Source organism: Monodelphis domestica, chromosome 4 (genome assembly GCF_027887165.1).
Source record: "Monodelphis domestica isolate mMonDom1 chromosome 4, mMonDom1.pri, whole genome shotgun sequence".
Taxonomy (NCBI): Eukaryota; Metazoa; Chordata; class Mammalia; order Didelphimorphia; family Didelphidae; genus Monodelphis; species Monodelphis domestica.
Window position 1 is genome coordinate 350,797,599 of NC_077230.1, and position 20,762 is coordinate 350,818,360.

General features: G+C 37.8%; 1 protein-coding gene across 1 annotated transcript; it reads right to left on the reverse strand.

Annotated features, from left to right (window-relative positions):
- Positions 1 to 73: 73 nt before the first annotated feature.
- LOC100017849 (olfactory receptor 52I1-like) lies at positions 74 to 16,423 on the reverse strand. Its single transcript, XM_056826160.1, has 3 exons — positions 16,352 to 16,423; positions 1,932 to 2,012; positions 74 to 1,093 (listed from the first exon to the last, which is right to left on the reverse strand). Exons 1-3 carry the CDS (start codon positions 16,421 to 16,423, stop codon positions 74 to 76), a joined length of 1,173 nt encoding a protein of 390 aa, XP_056682138.1.
- Positions 16,424 to 20,762: the final 4,339 nt, after the last annotated feature.

Here is a 20,762-nt window from a genome sequence, read left to right on the forward strand (position 1 = left end):
TGCTTATTCAAACAAAATTACAGTAATAGTCCCCATCTCTATCTTGGTCTTATAACTTCTGGTAATTAAGCCTTCATACATGGTTTCTACATTTTGAACCTTGACATAATGCACCACCAGTTCCTAAGACACCTAACACTCGAGCCATTATCTGTTTGGTTCTCAGGCCATAGATGATAGGATTCAAAGTGGGTGGAATGACCAAATAAAAATCAGCAAGGAGCACCTGGGTGTGCAGAGGCACCACATCCTGCCCAAACCACTCCACATAGTGAGATATCATCCCAGGAAGATAGTAGAGCACCATGACCCCTACATGGGAGCCACATGTGCTGAGAGCCTTAAGTCGGGCATTCCTGGAAGAAAGTCTAAATACTGCCTGTAGAATCAGGCTATAGGAGGTGGCAATAAAGGACACATCAGAACCCACAATGATAGAGGAACCAATGAGACTATAAAGGCTGCTGGGCATGTAATCAGCACATGCCAACTTGGCTACAGCCATGTGCTCACAGTAGGAATGGGGAACCAGGTGGGAGCCACAGAATGGCAGCTGAATCACCATCCAGCTAAGTGGAGTCATGAACAGAATAGCTCTCATCATGATAGCCATGCCTATCCCCAACATCATCTTGGGTGTGAGGATGGTCTGGTAATGCAGGGGTTTGCAGATGGCCACATAGCGATCAAAGGCCATAGCAAGCAATAGCCCAGTCTCAGCAGCTGTGGCTGCATGAACCACATACATCTGGGCAAAGCAGGCACTGAATGTGATGCCACCATCACCTGACCAGAAGATGCTCAACATCTTGGGAGTTACAGAGGTGGCCATGATGATGTCAACAGCTGCCAAAACACACAGAAAATAGTACATGGGCTCATGAAGAGTAGAATCCCTCCAGATCACAGTCAGAATCAGAGTGTTCCCTACAAGGGCCACAGCATACATGAAGCTCAGTGGAGCCGCCAGCCAAGGGTGTACCCCCTCAAGTCCTGGGATACCCAGTAAGATGAAAGAATTATCTGATGTCTGGTTGCAAGGTGGTGCCAGCATGACAAGGGAAGCTTCTTTCCTGTGGATAAAACCAGAAAGCTCTTAAGAAGGCAGAGAGTCCAGCTTAGGCTCCTAATTACCCAATGGCCCCTTTCACTTGATGACAATTATTATTTGGATCTTAATTTCACTGTCAACAAGAAAATCCTTGGACTTGGGAAGGTTAGAACCAAAATGGCTAACTGGTAGGAGATTTCCAAGAAAAGTAAAGCAATAAAGAACAATTGGGTACGAATTTGCTGATTTCAGGTCCCTAGGATGAACTGAATATTCTTAGGGACTGAAAGAACTCCTAGATATGACTTTTGTCCTACTATGTCAGGGATTAGAGAGATTACTGAATAGAAGAGAGATTCTGAAGGAGTGAATGAAGGCCAATGTGTTCTCACTTTCAAGAAAGGAAAAAGAATGAAATATGAAAATTATAGACCTGTGAGTGTCACTTCAATTCCTGGAAAAATTCTGGTTTGTATTGTGTGAAAAGGGAGTCAGAGAACAACTAGAAAACAGTAGTTCTCAAACTGTGATCTGTGGAGCTCTGAGAGTTCCTGAAACCCGTTGCATTATCAAAATTATATTCATGTTTAAATATTAAGATGCTTTTTGCATATTAAAATATCCTTTCTTTTCTAACAATGAGTATGTGGCACTAGCTTTTCTTCATATCCTTCAAAAATATAACACAAAAGTCTGAATTTTAGAATCATATATGAAAATCCTGTTATCTTCTACCAAGCTAGTTGAAATATGTAAAACAATTCAATTCACCTCACTATTTTTGTTTGCTTTGGACAATCTTGTTATTTTTATTCAAAGATATTAACATATAATGAATGGGTTTATTATTGGTTTTAGTTAATCGGTATTTTTAACTTACCAGCTTAATTTCTAATATGGTGACCCTCATAAACAAAGGCCCTTTGGAGTCCTCAATAATTTTTAAGAATGTAAAGCAGTCCTGAGAACAAAAAATACGAGAACTACAGATATAGACAAAAAAGGAGAAATCATAGTCTTTAATAAAAGTAAATGGATGAACGTTATTTCCTGTTTTGATAGATCCTAAACTGAAGGCCCAGGAGAATGTTATACAGTTAGGTTAACTAGACTTTTACAAAGCATTTGATAAATCATCGTAATATATTTTTCTAGAAAAGATGGCAAGATGTATATAACTAGATGAGTGCAGAACTGGTACTAAAAAATAAAAGTGAAGATTAATCATGAATACTTTAATGTCATAAGAAAAATGTCTTGAGTGGGAAAGTCTCCAGTGGAGGTCTTGGAAACTATTTGTTCTTTGCTGATGAACAGTTTTATCACTGACTTGGGTAAAAGCGCAGATGACATCTCTAACACATTTGTCATCCAGTTCCTAGTGATCCTTTCCAGTTTTTTTTTTTTTTATCATTTGCAGAGTCAGTATCCAAATATATCTTGAAAGGTATTGATGAGAATCTAAAAAAGATGGAATTTAATAGGGTTAAATTACATGCCTTGCATTTGGATAAAAAACAAACAACCTAGACTTCACAAATACTGAGTATCCCAAAAGTCAATGCGGTGATAAATAAGCTTAAGATTGTGCTAAGTCTTTTCTGTCACTCAATACAATATGGGAGAGAGTCATGGTTAGAATTTTTCTGAAAAGGAATCTGGGCACATTAATGAACTTCAGACTCAGAATGAGTCCAAAATATGATGATATCTGAAAAAGCTAGTGTCCCATTGGTCTATATTGAAAGATATATATGGGAAATATATAGCTGATCATTCTGGTTTTGTTCTTCCCTGGGCACAGAACATCTAGAGAAGTTTTGTTCAGTTCTAAGCATTACGTGAAAAAAATGAAACTGGATGTGTAATTTTTTTTTACCTTTTTATTATCACTACCAAGCAAAGGCCCCTGCACATAGTAGGTATACAAAAAGTTAGTTGAATTTTAACTTATTGTCAATAAATAAATGAGAACCCGAAATCAATTTGGACAAGGGGGGAAAAGCACCTATTATGTGCTATGCTTTTTATAAGTATTGAATAATTTTATATTCACAACACCTCTGGGAGGTAGATGCTGTTATTATTTCCATTTTACAATTGAGCAATACAATGACTGAGGCAAGAATTGAACTCAGATCTTCCTAACTCTCTCCACTGTGCTACCCAGCTTTATAGCAGTTTAGATGAAATTTAATGAGTCAAAAACTCTACAGAACTTTTTCATAACGGTTGATTTGCAGCCACATTCCCCTCATCTTCTATTTTTACAATTAAACCCAGTTGCCCAAAACAAGGTAGAGAGATGGATGGGATTGCTAGTTGAAGATAAGCCCAATATAAGTTGGCCATGTGATATGGCAACCAAATCTGAATAAAATCTAAGACTGAATTAATAGAGGGGTGGAATAAAACAAAGGAAGTGATAGTTGTCTAATCATGGTCTTCCCAGTGCATAGTGGACTGCATCAATTCCTAAAATGAGCTCCATATTTTAGGAAGGATATTTGAAAGCTAGAATAGGTCCAGGATGGACCACCCAAGATGAAGAGGTGATCCCTTACCTCAGAATTTGTTACTATGTGCTATACAGTAATACACAAAAGGTTCTGTTTCCAAACTCTGTAAAGCTAGAAAACTCTTGCAAGATGTCTATAAAACACAGGATGCAAAGTTCTGTACGAAAATTGATTGGAAGGGAACAGGATTCCATAGTAATATGGTTTAGGTATCCGTGTGACATGACTGGGTTTTATCTCATCTCTGCCTTCTAATCAGAGATTGGCAAAAGATCCGACATATAATAAAATCTCTATAGTCCTTTGTCTGCACTTGACCCAAGGCACCTGACAAGGAGTACAAGAAAGAATTGTAGTATAGTAGATAGCAGACTGGCTAGAACTCAGAAGACCTGGGGTTCAGAGCCTAACTTTGACATTTGCCACCCAGGTGATCTTGAGGAAATTACTGAACCTTTATAGATCTCAGTTTCATCAGGTGTAAAAAGAGGGACCTTGGGACTAGATATCTCCCAGGTCTCTCCCAGCTCTAAGTTTAGGAGTTACTGGAGGTCACAGCTTCCTTATCTTTGCCTTTCTCCAAGAGGACCCCACAAGTCTTACATATTATAGGTGCACAATAAAAAGAAACAAGGACATATCATTCAATTCAACAAAAAGAGGGTTTATTCAAACACCTGGGGATATTGAACCTAGAGAAGATGCATAGTGGGGGGGGCACTAAAGGGGACAAATTATGGTTTTCAAATACTTGAAGGAATGTGATTGGGAGAAGGAGGGAGAACAGACTTGTTCAACTTTGCCCCAAAGAGCAGAACTAGAGTCAATGGGCTGGGAGATTATTGAGGAACTGGGGAGTTGTAGTGAAGCAGGTTTAAGAAAAGCTTTCTAGTCTGTGTGCAGATCAAAGCATATCATCTCCTTTTTTCCACCCTAAGATTTTTATTGTATGTGTTATATGTGTCTTCTGTCATGTCATAAGTAATATGGGAATATGTGTTGCATCAAAGTACCTGTATAACCCATTTCAGACTGTTGCTGCCTCAGGAAGAAGGAGAGAGAGAGGGAGGGAAAAAAATCTGAATTCTAAAAAGTCAGAAAACAATTGGGTAAAACTGTTTCTATGTGTAACTGAAATAATTAATTAGTTAATTATTTAAAAGAAAGAAAAGTATCCTAACAAGTAGAGGTGCCAAAGAATATTGGGATGAGATGATGTTGACCTTGTCACTGAAGATCTTTCATCAGAGGTTGGACAACCATCTCACAAAGATGCTGTGGAGATGATTAATTAGTGGACAGGATATTACCTTAGATGATTTCATATATATGTTCTAACTTTGATTTTCTTTCCTATAAAGAACTTCAAGAAAATCACTGGTCTGGAGAAACAACAGAGGGCAAGGTGTCTTGATTTATAGGTTTAATAGTAGGAAAGAGGGCCCTGGAGAAAAGGATAGAGGAAAAGATAAGCATATTCTTTGACCATTATCACTTTGCTTTTTAAAACTCAGGTGATCTTTCTGCTAAGAATTCAAGTTCAGTTGAGAACATGCCTGAGAGGGTCCCTAGTGAACCTGTCTAGGATCCAGAGACCCAAAGTGGGCAAGAAGGCATTCTCTAATTAATGAAGGACAATCTGAGTTCTGGAAGAAGGAAAAGTTCCTAAATGATTGGGGGAAATGGGGAAACATCAGAGCTGGCAGAGATGGGAATAATACCCAGGCATTCTGTCTGCCCTGGGGATGATGAGTGTTGTTGATGTCTGGATAAGGGAGAAATATCCTTGAGCCATATGTCTGAGGGCCAGAGCCCTTGGGCTGGAAGAGGGGAGATGTTCTGGATCAGACTATCTGAAACATTGAGACCCTCCCTGTCTGAGAGCCTGAGCTTCTGAACTCTTGAGCAGATTAAACTAATTTTATCCCATGTTTTCAGAGAGATACCTACCTGCAATTCTATCCTTCCCATCCTAGGACTCACCTGCCCTTAGGAAGCCTCCAGGTCCTCCTTTTTCTGAAAGAGCAACAGGAACATCTGAACTGTCCCTTCTTTAGATAAGAAGGATTTATAACCCAGGCTCCTCCTTGTTCTGGAAACTTGCAGTCCCTGCGTCCCCTTAGGAGACTATCATCTTCTCTGGAATCACCCAGGGAAACCTCCTGAGCTGGTGAGCTATAGAGAATGGAATATGAGGGGAAGCAGATAGAAGAGAAGAAAAGATACTGGCTGTGGAGTCAGAGGACCTTGATTTGATTGCAACCTAAGATTATACCACTTCCTAGGGAGCTGAGCTTGGAGAAGATACTTTCCTTTTCTGGGCTCATTTCCTCCCCCTTTAAAATGGGGCTCATACTATTTTGGCTACCCACCTTACATGGATGCTATGGTAAAGGTGCTTTGTCAATCTGAAGCACTGTAATAATGTGAGTCTTTATTCTCATCCTGAGACAAAAAGCATTACCTATCTGCTCATAGACCTATAGAGGAACGAACCTCAGAGTCCATTGAGACCACCGACTTCCTTTGATAGATGAGAAAATCAGAATCCAGAGAAAGAGTTTAAATAAATTGTCCTAGGTGTCGCAGGCAGTGTCTTTAGGCAGCCTAGGACCTCTGATTACAAGGCCAACACTCTTTCAAAGATTAGTACTAGAAGCAGAAGCAGAACTAGAAATTTTGGACTCCAACATGATTAATTTGGGATGGAGAAGAGACACAAATGCTGGAGATAGTCATCTCCCTGGGTAGAGACCCTGGACACCAAGAGACTGAAGAGGCCACTCTGAAGAAGGGAGAGAGAATAGGGTTGACAGCCACTATGGAAGAAACATGCCACCTGGCAACTTATTTTAAATATTCTTCCTTACTGCCTAGGTGGTAAGCTTAGTTGTTTCCACAAAAAAATACAAGTGCTTTAAGTGTCCTCTAAATTTTGTTGTCCTGGAACAAATTCCCAATAGCCCCCACCCTAATTGTGGCTCTGGCCAGATGATCTGAGTTTGAATTCTCATTTTGACACTTTAATGACTATGTAAGCCTTGTGAAGTCACTAGCAGCCTTCTAAATTCAATAATTATTTTTAGCATCTGTATATGACAAGTACAGTGTTAGGCACTATAATATTTTTTAAGTGATTACTGCCTTCAAGGAGCCTACTTCTACTGGAAAAAAACATATACAAAATGCAGTAATTTATTAGGAAAATACTAACAACTACAAGGATCAGAAAAGGTGTCTTCTAACAAATAGCACTTCTAGTTTAGACAGAATTTTGTGTAGTGTAATGAAAACATTCCAACAATGGTGAACATCAAGAAAGGAGGTAAGAAAGTTGTGTAAGAAAGAAACAAATAAGACTATGTGGATAGAGGGAGGGGAAGGAATATTAAATTATTCTGAGAATATGGACTAAAGCTGTTATTGAAGGGCTTTGAATGGTAAACATGGTGGTTTGTATTTTATACAGTTATTCCTTCCACATCACAGGGCTTAGGGTTACCCTGCCCTCAAAATCTAGAAAATCTAGGTATATTTTTTTGGCTCGTCTTTCATAACAGAAAAGTATGAATTTTTTTCTTCTTTTTTAAAATTTAATTTAATTTCCCCCCAATTACATGTAATAAGTTTCCAAACTTTTAAAAAGAATTTTGGGTCTCAAATTCTCTTCTTCCCTCCTCCACCTTCCCCTGCTGAGATGGCAAGGAATCTCAGATAGATTTTACTTATACAATCATGTCAAATATTTTTCCATAATAATCTTTTTGTGAAAAGAACTCAAGCAAAAAAAATATTTTTAAAGAAAGTAAAAAAAGTTTGCTTTGGTCTTCATTCAGACTCCATCAGTTCTTCCTCTGGAAACAAGTGGCATTTTTTTTTAAATCATAAATCCTTTGGGATTATTTTGGATAGTTGTATTGTTGAGAATAGCTAAGTTATTCACAGTTGTTCACTGTATAGTGTTCCTATTACTATGTACAATGTTCTCCTGGTTCTGCTTATTTCACTCCACTTCAGTTCATGTAAGTCTTTCCAGGTTTTTCTGAGCTCTTTCTGCTTGTCATTTCTAACACCACAATCACAATCATAAACTATAACTTATTCAGCCATTCCCCAATCAATATGTATCTCCTCTCTTTTGAATTCATTGCCCCAATGAAAAGAGCTGCTTTAGATGTTGTTGTAAATATAGGTTCTTCCCCCTTTTGTTTTTTATCTCTTTGGGATATAAAGTATTAGTAATGGTATTGCTGGATCAAAGTGTATATATTGTTTTGTAGCCCTTTGAGCATAGGTCCAAATTGCTCTTCAGTATGGTTAAATCAGTATACAATTCCCCTCCAATGGTGCATTAATATCTCAGCTTTCCCACATCTCCAAGTTTTGTCATTTTCCTTTTCTGTCATAATGAGTAGCCAATCTGATAGGCGTGGGACAGAATCTCAGAATTGTTTTAATTTCCATTTCTCTAAATGATTTAGAGCATTTTCCACATGATTATAGAGTTTTAATTACTTTGTCTGAGAACTGCCAGTTCATATTCTTTGACCATTAATTGAGAATGATTCATATTCTTATACATTTAACTCATTTCTCTATGTATTTGAGAAATGAGGCCTTTATTAGAGACTTGTAAATATGTTTTTCACAAGTATGATTACTGTCCATCCTATTTCCCCCTTTTTAGTTTCTGAACAACACATCCACCAGTCTGCTCTCATTTCTATCAGCCCACCCACCTTATAGTGTAAGCTAGATTTCTATATCCAATTGAATTTTTTGTTCTTCCCTCATTGAGCCAATTTCAATGAAAGTAAGGCTCACATACACTCTTCCCCACCTCTTCCATCTTCCCCTCCACTGAAAAAGTTCTTTCATGTCTCTTCTATGTGTGATAATTTATCCCCTTCTATTTTTCCCTTCCCCTTTCTCCCACTGCATTCCTCTTTCTTATGCATTAATTTAATTTAATTTTTTAGATATCATTCCATCATATTCAACTCACACCCTTATGTTCCATCTATATATATTCCCTCTAACTTCCCCAATAATGATAAAGTTCTTTGGAGTTATTAGATTTTTAAATCTTTTTTTAGCTCCTCCATTAATTATTTTTGAATTTAAGGCTAATTATTATTTTTCTTTGAGATTTTGGATGTAGCAGCATTGACTTTGTTGTCTTTTGAGTTTGTGTTTTGTTCTTCTGTGTCGCCACAATAACTTTATGTTGAGTTTAATGATTTTCCTATATCACTCTCATTTCTTTTCCCAATTTTTCTTCTTTCTCTTATTAGATTTTTTAAATCTTTTTTTAGCTCCTCCATTAATTATTTTTGAACTTAAGGCTAATTCTTATTTTTCTTTGAGATTTTGGATGCAGCAGCATTGACTTTGTTGTCTTTTGAGTTTGTGTTTTGTTCTTCTGTGTCACCACAATAACTGTATGTTGAGTTTATTTTCTTGCTATTTACTCATTTGTCCACCTTTTCCTTTTCTCTTCATTTAAAAAAACTATTAAAGTTGGGCTCTGTAACTATGGTGAAGGGAGCACTGTTCCAAGCTTCATATCCTTTATGCAACTGCTTTCAGAACTAGCTCTAGGGATCAATCTGCTTTTAGTTCTTCCAAGGTGGTACAATACAAGGAAAGTTGTAGTTAATACTCTCCTGGTCTGTGCTCTGGTCTGTGAGTAATCACAAGCACTTGTAAAAATTTAACATAGTCTATACTCTTTTCTTCAATATCCCAAGACAAACTTCAGATCTTAAAAGGAGAGGGAGTTTTGATATTAAATTTGAAGGTACAATTCTGTTTCTTACCCCACCCTCTGATTGAATAAGAATGCAAACAAAGTCTATATCTGTATCTACATATCTATATCTGCATCTATAATATCTGTAAGCAACCCTCTTAAAATCGCTGAGTAGTGGAAAGATAGTGGAATAGAGAGGAGTAGACATGTACACTCCACAGTCATTCTAAAGATCTCTTGACTTCCTTATTTCTGACATCCAGATTCCTTGGCATCCAGAAAACCTGTCTCTTACCCAGAGTGAGGCCAGAGCCCTTCAATCAGAGAGGTCCATTAGGAAGGGGATGTCATAAATAACATAAATTTGAGAACCTAGAGGAAGTGGGTTTGTGTTTTTTTCCCCCCCAGGGAATCCAGAGTGAGAAAGTGTGCATAGGTCTGGCACCCAATTCTTGGCTCTTGGTTTAGCTCTTGGAGGAAGCAACATGAAGCCAATGATATCTCATTCTCTGCCCATTTTTTATTATCTAATAAATAATTACAAATTAAGATACAATCTCCAGAGCTTTTAAATCATAATACACTCTTTTCTTCCTTGGAACTGTGACCAGAGTCTCCTCTTCCCCTGTGGTTATAAGTACTAGTGTTGAGGGTGCTCCTCAACAACCTGTGACTGTAACCCAGGACTGAAACCTGGATCTGTGTATGGACAATGCAATAAGTCTTACACCCAGAGCCAACAAAGGGGCTCCTATAATCTCCTTCTGAGAGTTGTCCAACCCCCCCCTTACTAGCTATGAATGAGAGTGCCAGAAGTCTTTGTTGCTGGTTCAGCTGCCTCCAATGACAGTTGCCATAGTGGGACCTACCATGTGTAAAAAATAGACTCGAATACAGGACTACAATCCCCACAAGCCTTTGCTCCGCTTCCCCAAAATGCTTTGTAATCTCATGGGAATTCTGAGGTGGGGCAAGATTGAGAAAGGATTTAACCTGATGGCAAAGGTTTTTGTGGCTCTTTTGGACTTCTGTTTTGGAGCAGATGCATCTCTTCCATGATGTGAGGTTATTTTGTCTAGGCCTCTGGCTTAGGCACATGTTTCTTACTTGCATATTCTTTAGTCTTTAACCTTTAAAAAACCTCTAAAAAATATAATACTCCTTTCAGAGAGAAACTAATTTCTACCTGCCTCAGTCTCCCCATATTTCTAAATTTTAACTGTTACACATGGTATGCTGCTTTGCACTCCATTTTCACCCCAGTGTAACAGATTTTTCATGCTACCTTTCTAAGTTGTTTTGGGCTGAAAAATTATTTCACTCGGACTTTTTGTGAGTTATGCTGCTCCAGAATTCATTTTGAAGCATTATATCATAGTTTTGGGAAAGTAATTTGGTAGCGATCAGGTAGGTCTATGTATCTTTCACCCATTTTGGTTCTGCCCCTCCAAAACTTTTCTTTTATGGTGTTTTTATAGTACCTTACTGTAAATTTTGGGTTAGGCAAGCATTTCTGAGTTTTTAAACTTTTTCTGTGTTATCTGCTGGCTGTAACAGATCATTTACAGCTTCCACAAAACTCCTAAAAATTCCCATTTAATTTCTTATGCTGCCCCATGATATATCAAATCCATGATCGAGAAAGTCAGGATGTGAAAGGGATCATTGTATTTGTATAATAAAAACTAATATAATGGAGATTCTTTTCTAGCCCTGTCAATTTGCCTGCTAACTCATCTCATAAGCCATGAAAACTTCAAAACTGTAAATCTCTGTAGCAAATATTTCCAAATTTTTTTCTCTTCCATATATGGAATTCTTTGTTTTCTCCACTATAATTTGAGGCTTTTGGTTCTCCTCTTCCCTAAGACATTCATTAAGGCTAGAAGGTACTCAAGTCCTCTTTCACTTGTTACAGGGACTTATGGTATGTTCTGGGCTATTGTTTCACTATGTTCACTAAATACATTGCTGCAATGGACTGGCCTTGCAATGTGTTCTCTACTACCCTATTGGTGACAGCTCTACACACATTCTCTGATGATATGTTGCTTTACTGGTCCCTGTTGGCCTCAGCTGAGAAGTGCTTCAAGAACTGGTTGGATAAGTAGTATCTGCTGGGTATTACTCTCTCCTACTTATCTCTTCAGGTTCACACAAAATTCAAATGTGCAGGAAAGTTAGGTGACTCAGTGACTTGAGAGACAAGCCTTAAGGCCAGAGGTCTTAGGTTCATATCTGACCTCTGACACTTCCTAGCTGTGTGACCCTGGGCTTGTCATTTAATTCTCATTGCCTAGCCCTTACCATTCTTCTAGCATCAATCCAATAACAGGATTAATTCCAAGATGGAAAGTAAGGATTTCTTTAAAAATTCAAATGTGATAAGATATGGAAAATAGTTTACAAACCATAAAACATTAGAGAAATGTTCATTCTTATTCATTTTTTTGTCTGCCTATCTCTTTGTCTCACAGAATCTAATATAATGAGTGTAAGGTACCTCAGAAGCCATCTAGTCCAAATCATGCCTGGAAAAGAATCCCTTCAACTATACCACCAGTAAGGGATCATATGTGCTTTAAGACCTTGAATGAAGGGGGATCCGTGACCTCCTAAGGTGTCCTATTTTCCTTTTGGTCTCTAATTGTTAGGAAATTTTCATCCATACATCAGACTTAAATCTGCTTCTTTGCAACTTCTTGCTTTTTAAGTACCACCTTCTAGAACAAAAGCAGAACTAAGTCAAAACCTTTTGAGGATGTTTAGCCTAGAGAAAGAAAAATTTGGAAGAGGCTAGGAGTGGATGGGCAGAGACATTATAGATATCTCTATTATGTTATAAGTCCTTGATTTACCAGACCACTTCCCCTAACTAAAATAAAAAAGTATATAGGTTTAGTCTGGCATGATCTGTTTTTGATGAAGCACTAGCTTCACTGTCCCCTATTTTTCTTTCCATGTATCCCTTAATAATGTGACTCAGAATTTTGCCAGAAATATAAGTTAAAGCCTCCTGGACTATAACTTGCACCTTTTCCCATCTGTCCATTTTAAAAAATTGTTATAACATGCCACCTCACCCATTTGCCAAGATCTTTCAACAATCACTGAGTCAGGAATCACCTCTACCAGTTCTTTCAGTGTCCAAGAATGTAGTTCATCTGAGTCTGGTAACTTAAGTTCATGAAAGGAAGAAACATGCCATCTGGCAATTTCTTATTTTAAGCAATCTTTTTTTACTCTCTAGTTCAGGACCATGAGGTGGTACAATAGAGAATTGGTCCTGGAGTCAGGAAGATCTGAATTTAAATCCAGTTTGAGACTAGATGTGTGACCCTGGGCAAATCACTAATTCTGCTTGCCTAAATTTCTTCATCTATAAAATAAGCTGGAGAAGGAAGTGACAGACCACACCTCTACTAATGCAGATCATCATCAGCCATACTCTTATACCCTTAGAGAGTTGCCTAGGGTACTAAGATGTTAAGTGTGATTTGCTCATGTGCCCAAAATAGGACTTAAACCAAAGTCTTCCTGATGAAGAGGCCAGCCCTTTACCTCTATGCCTTGCTTCCTTTTATTGCCTTTTAGAATATGCAGAAACATCCATACCAATAGAAAAAAATACTTAGAGGAAAGCAAAAAACTAATTAGAAAATGAAAGTTTCCATTATATTTTATAGCTGTGCTAGAGTCATCTATAATTTATTTGTGAATCCAGATCTTTAGCTAAATAACTTCCAATTTGCCATCTTTCTGATTTTTCTTCCCCCTCCCCGTCTGAATTAACCATCTTATTTTGCTGATGAGTACAATTTATTCCCATGTCCATGAAGGTGGCTGAAGCAGGTGAGGTAGAACACTTAGGGCTTGACCAGACCTAGAAGCAATGACCTCATTCTCAGGAATCTTAATGCCTTCCCCATAATGTTAAAACAAAAAACACAAAAGATAAAATTGACCAAGTTGACTGAATTAATCTGGCTTCTTTTCCAGATCCTGAGGACTGAAGTTAAAGTGGACAATCAAAACTAAAGAATGTTCTGGTCACTCTAGCCTATATCTAGGCTATTGAGTCTTTCAATGTAATCTAGATGTTGCTCCCCCCTTTCAAAAATTTTTCTTAAGCACCCCCTTTTCTGTAGTTCAGTAGAACCAGGTAGTGTCATAAATTATAATCTGACTGGTCATAGACTCATTAAAACTACTTTAATAGTTCTGTATTTTTTCAGGTTGACAAAAGCTGCCAAAATCATCCACTGCATCCAGGGCCATTGCCAGTCATCTTGGTTTATCTTGGCATTAAATTTTAATGACTCTGGAAAAAAGAGTGAGGCTGATGACTTTATGCAACTTATTGCCATTTGCATGGAAGTCAAGATATCATCTGTGATGTCACTAGTCCTCTGAAAAACTAGGATGAAAACAATCATGGATAGTAGAATTAAAGATTGTTTTAGAGAAGGGGAGACACATTTGTATTTAGCATGTAAGAAGTCAGTAGATAATAAGGAGAAGTTGGAGATTACACTGGGACTGGAAGGTGATAAATAGGATAATCTCTGAGAGAAGATATATTTTAGAGATGTTTGCCTTGACAAGGAGAAAGGTTATCTTTTCATGAGAGATGGGTAAAAGAGGAGATTTGTGAAGATATGTGAGAGGTGAAATCAGTTTTATTGTTAGTATAGAGGTAATGTTAAGAGAACTCAGGAAGAAACTCTGGGACCCAAACATGAAGTGAGTAGAGTGAGTGGGTCATCTGGGAAGCAGAATTTTCAGGAAAACTATATTGATTACATCAATACAGAGGATGACAGAAGATGGTTATTATAAACTAGCCAGTGGAGTTAAAGAAATTGGCAACTCTTTTTTTTTTTTAATTTTTAGAGGTTTATTGAAGACTAAAATATAAAGAAAATACAAGTAAGAGAGGCACGTGTCTAGGCCCTATTCACGACCACTCACATCTTGCCTGCTAGGTGGAGAGCTGGGTCTGCTCCCAAGCGGAAGTAGGAAAGAGCGCAGAACCTTTTTACAACCAGGTTAAATACCCCATCTCACTCTAGGCCCAGGTGAGGTTACAAGGCATTCTGGGGAAGTGGAGCAAGGACTTCTGGGGATTGAAGTCCTGGATTCAAGTCTCCGTTTGATCCTCTTTGGGAAGAAGGACTTCCCCAAAGGATCATAAAAACAATCAATTTAAAGATTACAATAATTTGAGGCTAAGAGAAAAAAAAAAACAACCAATAATTGCTGGACGCTTTGACAAAAAGCCAATTAGGGGAAATTGGCAACTCTTAAAAGGCAATCTAGCAGGACAGCTAATTGGCATACTGAATAAAACAGCAGGCCTGGAGTAGGGAGGACTCCCTAGGTTCAAATCTGGCTTCACACACTTCCTAGCTATGTGACCCCCGGCAAGACACTTACCTCCATTTTTCTATCCTTTGCCTTTCTGTCTGAGGATTGTTACTGAGATAGCAAGTAAGGGTAAAAAGGATTGTACAATTTAGCCATTATAATTCTAAAGAGGATTTTTTTTAGCCCTTCTTAAGAAGAGACAAATTAATCATTCATAGAGAACTTGATTGTTTCCTCTACAATTATGTTTTTTCCTACAGTTTGGCAATTTGCAAAAACATTGCTTCATATTGTCAGTATCTCTCTTCCACTCTTAAGAATAGTGAGACACTCAAAGAATTGGATCTGACTGACAACCACTTTGGGGATTGTGGGGTGAAGTTCCTATGCAAAATCTAGGGAAATTAAGTATAAACTACACACATGCTGAAGTAAGACCCCCACAAGTTTCCTTTAGGAAAAATTCTTTGGCCCAGAAGATAGGCAGAAAGGAAAAGCAGCACAAATCTGAGAAGAAGGACTAGAGGCTTCCTGTCTGAAGATGGATCAAGGGGCTGTGTCTCAACATATTGATCTCTCCAAATTCTTCTTCATTCCTCTTTTGTCCTAGGGCCCAGTTAGTAGGAAAGGAATTTGCTAAGGGAAAGGTCCACTTTCTATTGACAGGCCCATGGAAATTTCTTCATCCTTCTAGCTCCTATTAGAGGATGTTGGGGAACAATGCACCATGTTAATGAGGAAACATTGTATTTTAATAAAATCCAAGATTTTGAAATTTTTTGTTTGAGAAAGATCTTCAAGGAAGAAGCTTGCTAACTCCTAAATCCAGAGAAAACAATAGTCCAAATGTTTGCTTCAGGGCTACTTGGGAAATGGCAAAAGACTGAAAGGAAGGCATCCAGTACTCTGGACAACACCTGTAGAAGAAGAATAAACTATAAGCCTTTGCAGATCACACACTGGTCAAGGGAGTACTCATTTAGATGAGATCACAAACCTATTGAAGTACTTAAAACTATAATAATGGCCTCGATAGCTTCACATTTCATACCCAAAGTCTACCAGAATGATCCACATAGATGGATCATGAGGGAGCATAATGTAATTGAAAAAGCAGTGAGCTTTGTGTAAGAAGGACTGGATTCAAGTCTTCAATATACTATTTACTGTGAAATGATAGATAAGTAATTTAATATTAATAAGTATAATGTAAATATAAATAAACATATAAAAATAAAGATAAAGATAAGTAATTTAACTTCAATAAATACCTTATTTCCTATATATTTTTTAAATTTTAATTTATTTTCCAGTGGGCTATTTAAAGGGGCAATAATCAAGGCAGTTACTGAATTATCAGGTACAATTTGAAGTATATATATATGTTATAAATAAAAATTGATCTGAAGGGTTATTGCCAGTTTTATAAGCATTTATTAGGGGAGAGAGAGATTGATAGAGGTAGAGAGAGAGAGAGTCTGGGTCTTAGCCTTTCTAAATCTGATACTTCATTTAGCAGGATAGCTGAGATCCCCATTTGTCAGAGATCGCCAGGTAAAATAAGGGGAGAAAGACAAACTCCCAATCCCAAAGAAACCTAAAAAAAAAAAAAAGACTGCCACTCAGCTTCCTGCACTTGTTTTAAAACCCTGTCAGCTCCACCTGTACCACGTTGTCACCCAGAATGCCCTCCCTGACAGGGAACCCAGGAACCTGCCCAGCCTTCTGGCACATGATGAGACTTTGTGACTCCTATGTCCTACCACCAGGATGCCCAGGATCCAAGCTCCCTAAATAATTACTTCATACATATCTCTTTTCTACTATCTCCCTTTCTGAGCCCCACCCCCTCAAAAATTAAAATGCATGAAATGAAAATATATTTATATAAAAATTCCTTTTTATATGCAAAAATTAGGTCTTTAATGAATAAAAATCTATTTTCTCTCTCTTCTACTTAATTGAAAAAAAACCTTCTAACAAAACACTCATAGACAAAACAAATTTCCAAATGGCTATATCCAAACATATATATACTCCTTGAGTCCATTACTTCTTTGACGTGAAATGTGTCGCATGGTCATCATGAGTTTGATAGAGAAATGTTCATTATTGTGCTGATCAGTTCAAACACCACTGTCAACAGAAAGCCTTTGCCAGTCATCCAAGACACTTGTGGCCTCCTCTTTTAGTTATCTCCTGTTTAATCATTATTTTTATGTACCTATTTATGTATGATTTCATACTACATTAGAATGTAAACTCCTTGCATCTATGAAGTCTAGCATGGTGCCTGAAAAATAGTAATCTCTTAATAAATGAATATTGACTGATTAATTGATGGAATGATTGAGACAAATTTCCAGAAGAATATTAGAATAATTTCTTAGAGTCAAGGGGATGAATTTTGAAAATTAAAAAAAGGGAAATGGACATCAAGAGCTACCCTGGCTTCATTACAAATAAAAAATGTTGGGCTAATTTCATTTCCTTCTTTGATAGGTTTACTAAACTGGTGAAAAGAACAGGGGATCTCTATAGCCCTCGTATAGCTAGATTTGAGCAAAGCAATTGATAGTTAAGAACATTTAACACTAGCCTTTCAAGACAACTTTGGATTTTAAAGCAAAGAATCTTACTTCCTGACTTCTGAACCATATCTCTGATGTGATGGGTGGTCTTCCCTATAATGCTAGAAGACACCTTCCTGGTGCTGTGTAGCTGCTCTAAGGATTATGTGGTCATCCCTGGCATCTGGAAGATCTCTAATCCAGGCTGAGTTCAGAGTCTACCAAATCAGAGTGGCTCAGAAAAATGAAGTCACAAGGATCATAAATGGGATGAGGGAAAGGAAATTGTTCTTTTTTGCCTCAGAACCCTAGAGAAAGGAGGTTACTAGGAGAGTGCTAGCATGTTCATGGTGCAGCTGCAAAATTGGCTCAGGAGGAGATGGCTAGAAGAGTGCTACCAAGGGTGAGCACTGGCTACGGAAGCCCACCTAGTGGGGCTTGGGGCTGTCCAGGAAAGTGCTAGCATGCCTGAGGTCTGGTTGGGAAGGTGGCCCAGCTGGTTGGGAGAAGAGGATTATAAAGGGAACAGCCAGTCACATATGGCTGGTACCTTTACTTTCTGTAGCCCACTTTTTATTATTCAACCAAAAATTATGAATTAATAAAGAGTCTCCAGAGAATTTTAATCTTAACATGATATCTCTTGTTAGTCATGTGGATGATATAGAGAGATAAGAGTAGGGTAATAGTTCCCAACTGTAAGTCACAGCTCCCTGTTGTTGTTTTTTCATTAAGTCTATGAATGCATAAAAATGTATTAATGAAATGAGAATAACATTTTAAAATATATGTATTTTCTCAGTGAAAAAGAAACTAATAATACAGTTCTCTAAGATGATTAATTGGAGAGGAGTTGTGGATTTGCTGATCTGAAATCCCAGATCCTAACATATGGGAAAATGTACTAACAAAACTATTATAAACACTAGGTATATTGAAAAAAACCATAGATATAAGAAGGGCCACTATTTTTATTATTAAGATTAGCACTATGCTTTAAGGAAGCACTGTAATATGACCCAAAGCACCTAGGATTTAGGGTCTGAATCTCAACCCAAGTCTTCCTAATGGTACCACTTACTATGTGACCATGGGCATGTCAATTCCCAAACTGAATTTCAATGTCATATTTTGTAAAATGAAGAGAATAGTATTTACACTCCCTGCCTCAAAGGAGTGCTATAAGGAACATGCTCATAAACAATCCTTTGAACTATGGGGAAGTGAGTTGTTTTTAGTGATCTATTACTAATTCAATTAATGTTTATTAAATTCTCACTGTGTGATGACCATGGTGATAACCTAGGTGAATCAGTTGGATTACACAGCATTCACAAGTTATTTTTTTTAATCCTTACCTTTCATCTTAGAATCAATACCATATATTGGTTGCAGGGCAGAAGAGTGTTAAGGGATAGGCAAGGGATACTGCAGAGTCACACAGCTAGGAAGTGTGTAAGGTCAACTCTGAACCTAGAATATCTAGTCTCTAGACCTGGCTCTCAGTCCATTGAGCCACCTAGCTAGACCACATTAAAAAATTCTAATCTGCTCCTGTTCTTGAAAACTGGAAAAGTTTGGGGGATGGGGAAAATAAAATGAGATCACCAAGTACTATCTTGAGAGCCTCCTAGAATAGAGCCATCCAAGCTTCAAAAGAGTAAGCCAACATACATACAGTATTATCAGGGGCAGGAGTTGATGCAGATGTTCTGTGAATGAACTATAGGGTTGACTGATTCAGCTGATCAAAGTTAACTTGAGAGGAAGAGACAGTGTTCACACACACACATACTTCTTTTCTGTCTCTCCAGGAAGAAGCTAAATGTTCATCTGTACTGTTTTTGCTTTCTTACTACCTACTTCCATTTGACTCATCTTTGATATGGGAGTTTTTCTCATTTCCCAAATTCTTATTTTCTCTTTTGGTTGTTAAACTCTGATAAAGTTGCTGCCTATCAAATGGGACAAGGAAGACAGGAAGAAATTCTTCTTTGAGACTAATGACATATCAGCCCAATAAGAATGGGCTGAGGCCTGGAGCCCCAAAGGGAAAAAGAAGTGAATGTTTTTGATAATATGCACGATGAAATTACCCAATGATCCTAGCTCTATTTAAATTTCCATTAAAAAGAGAGAGAGAGATAGATAAAGGGGGCAGCTGAGCGGCTCAGTGGGTTGAGAGCCAGGCCTAGAGACGGGAGGTCCTAGGTTCAAATCTGACCTCAGATACTTTCTAGCTGTGTGACCCTGGGCAAGTCACTTAACCCCCATGGCCTAGCCCTTACCATTCTTCTGCCTTGGAGCCAATACATAGTATTGACTCCAAGATGGAAGGGTTTTTTTTTGTTTGTTTGTTTTTTAGGGTTTACAAAATGATTTTCTTTTTTTTTCCTTTTAAATATTATTTTATTTGGTCATTTTCAAACATTTTTCATTGGAAACATAGATCATTTTCTTTTCCTCCCCTCCCCCCCCCACCCCTTCCATAGCTGACATGTGATTCCTCTGGGTATCACATGTGTCCTTTAGCTGAACCCATTTCCATGTTGTTGGTATTTGCATTAGGGTGTTCATTTAGAGTCTCTCCTCAATCATATTCCCTCAACTCCTGTGGTCAAGCAGTTGCCTTTCCTCGGTGTTTTTACTCCCACAGTTTGTCCTCTGCTTGTGGGTAGTGTTTTTTCTCCTAGATCCCTGCAGATTGTTCAGGGACATTGCATTGCCACTAATGGAGAATTCCATTACGTTCGATTGTACCACAGTGTATCAGTCTCTGTGTACAATGTTTTCCTGGTTCTGCTCCTTTCGTTCTGCATCACTTCCTGGAGTTTGTTCCAGTCTCCATGGAATTCCTCCACTTTATTATTCCTTTGAGCACAATAGTATTCCATCACCAACAGATACCACAATTTGTTCAGCCATTCCCCAATTGAAGGGCATCCCCTAATTTTCCAATTATTTTTGTCACCACAAAGAGCGCAGCTATGAATATTCTTGTACAAGTCTTTTTCCTTATTATCTCTTTGGGGTACAAACCCAGCAGTGCTATGGCTGGATCAAAGGCAGACAGTCTTTTATCGCCCTTTGGGCATAGTTCCAAATTGCCCTCCAGAATGGTTGGATCATTTCACAACTCCACCAGCAATGAATTAATGTCCCAACTTTGCCACATCCCCTCCAGCATTCATTACTTTCCTTCACTGTCATGTTAGCCAATCTGCTAGGTGTGAGGTGATACCTCAGAGTTGTTTTGATTTGCATTTCTCTGATTATGAGAGTTTTTTTTTTTTAAGAGAGAGAGCCAGAAGTGTCATACTGTAGAGCAGTCATTGCAGATTTACCTCAAGAAGCTTGAATCAACAAGCTTTCCTGATCTTTATTTTTTTTTAATTCTGAATTTTGCCAATATTATCTGAGGAATGTATCTATTGGAAAAAAAAGTGGAATTATTAATGAAATTGTAAATCTTCACTATGTGCAATTAGTTATTTTTTAAAAGT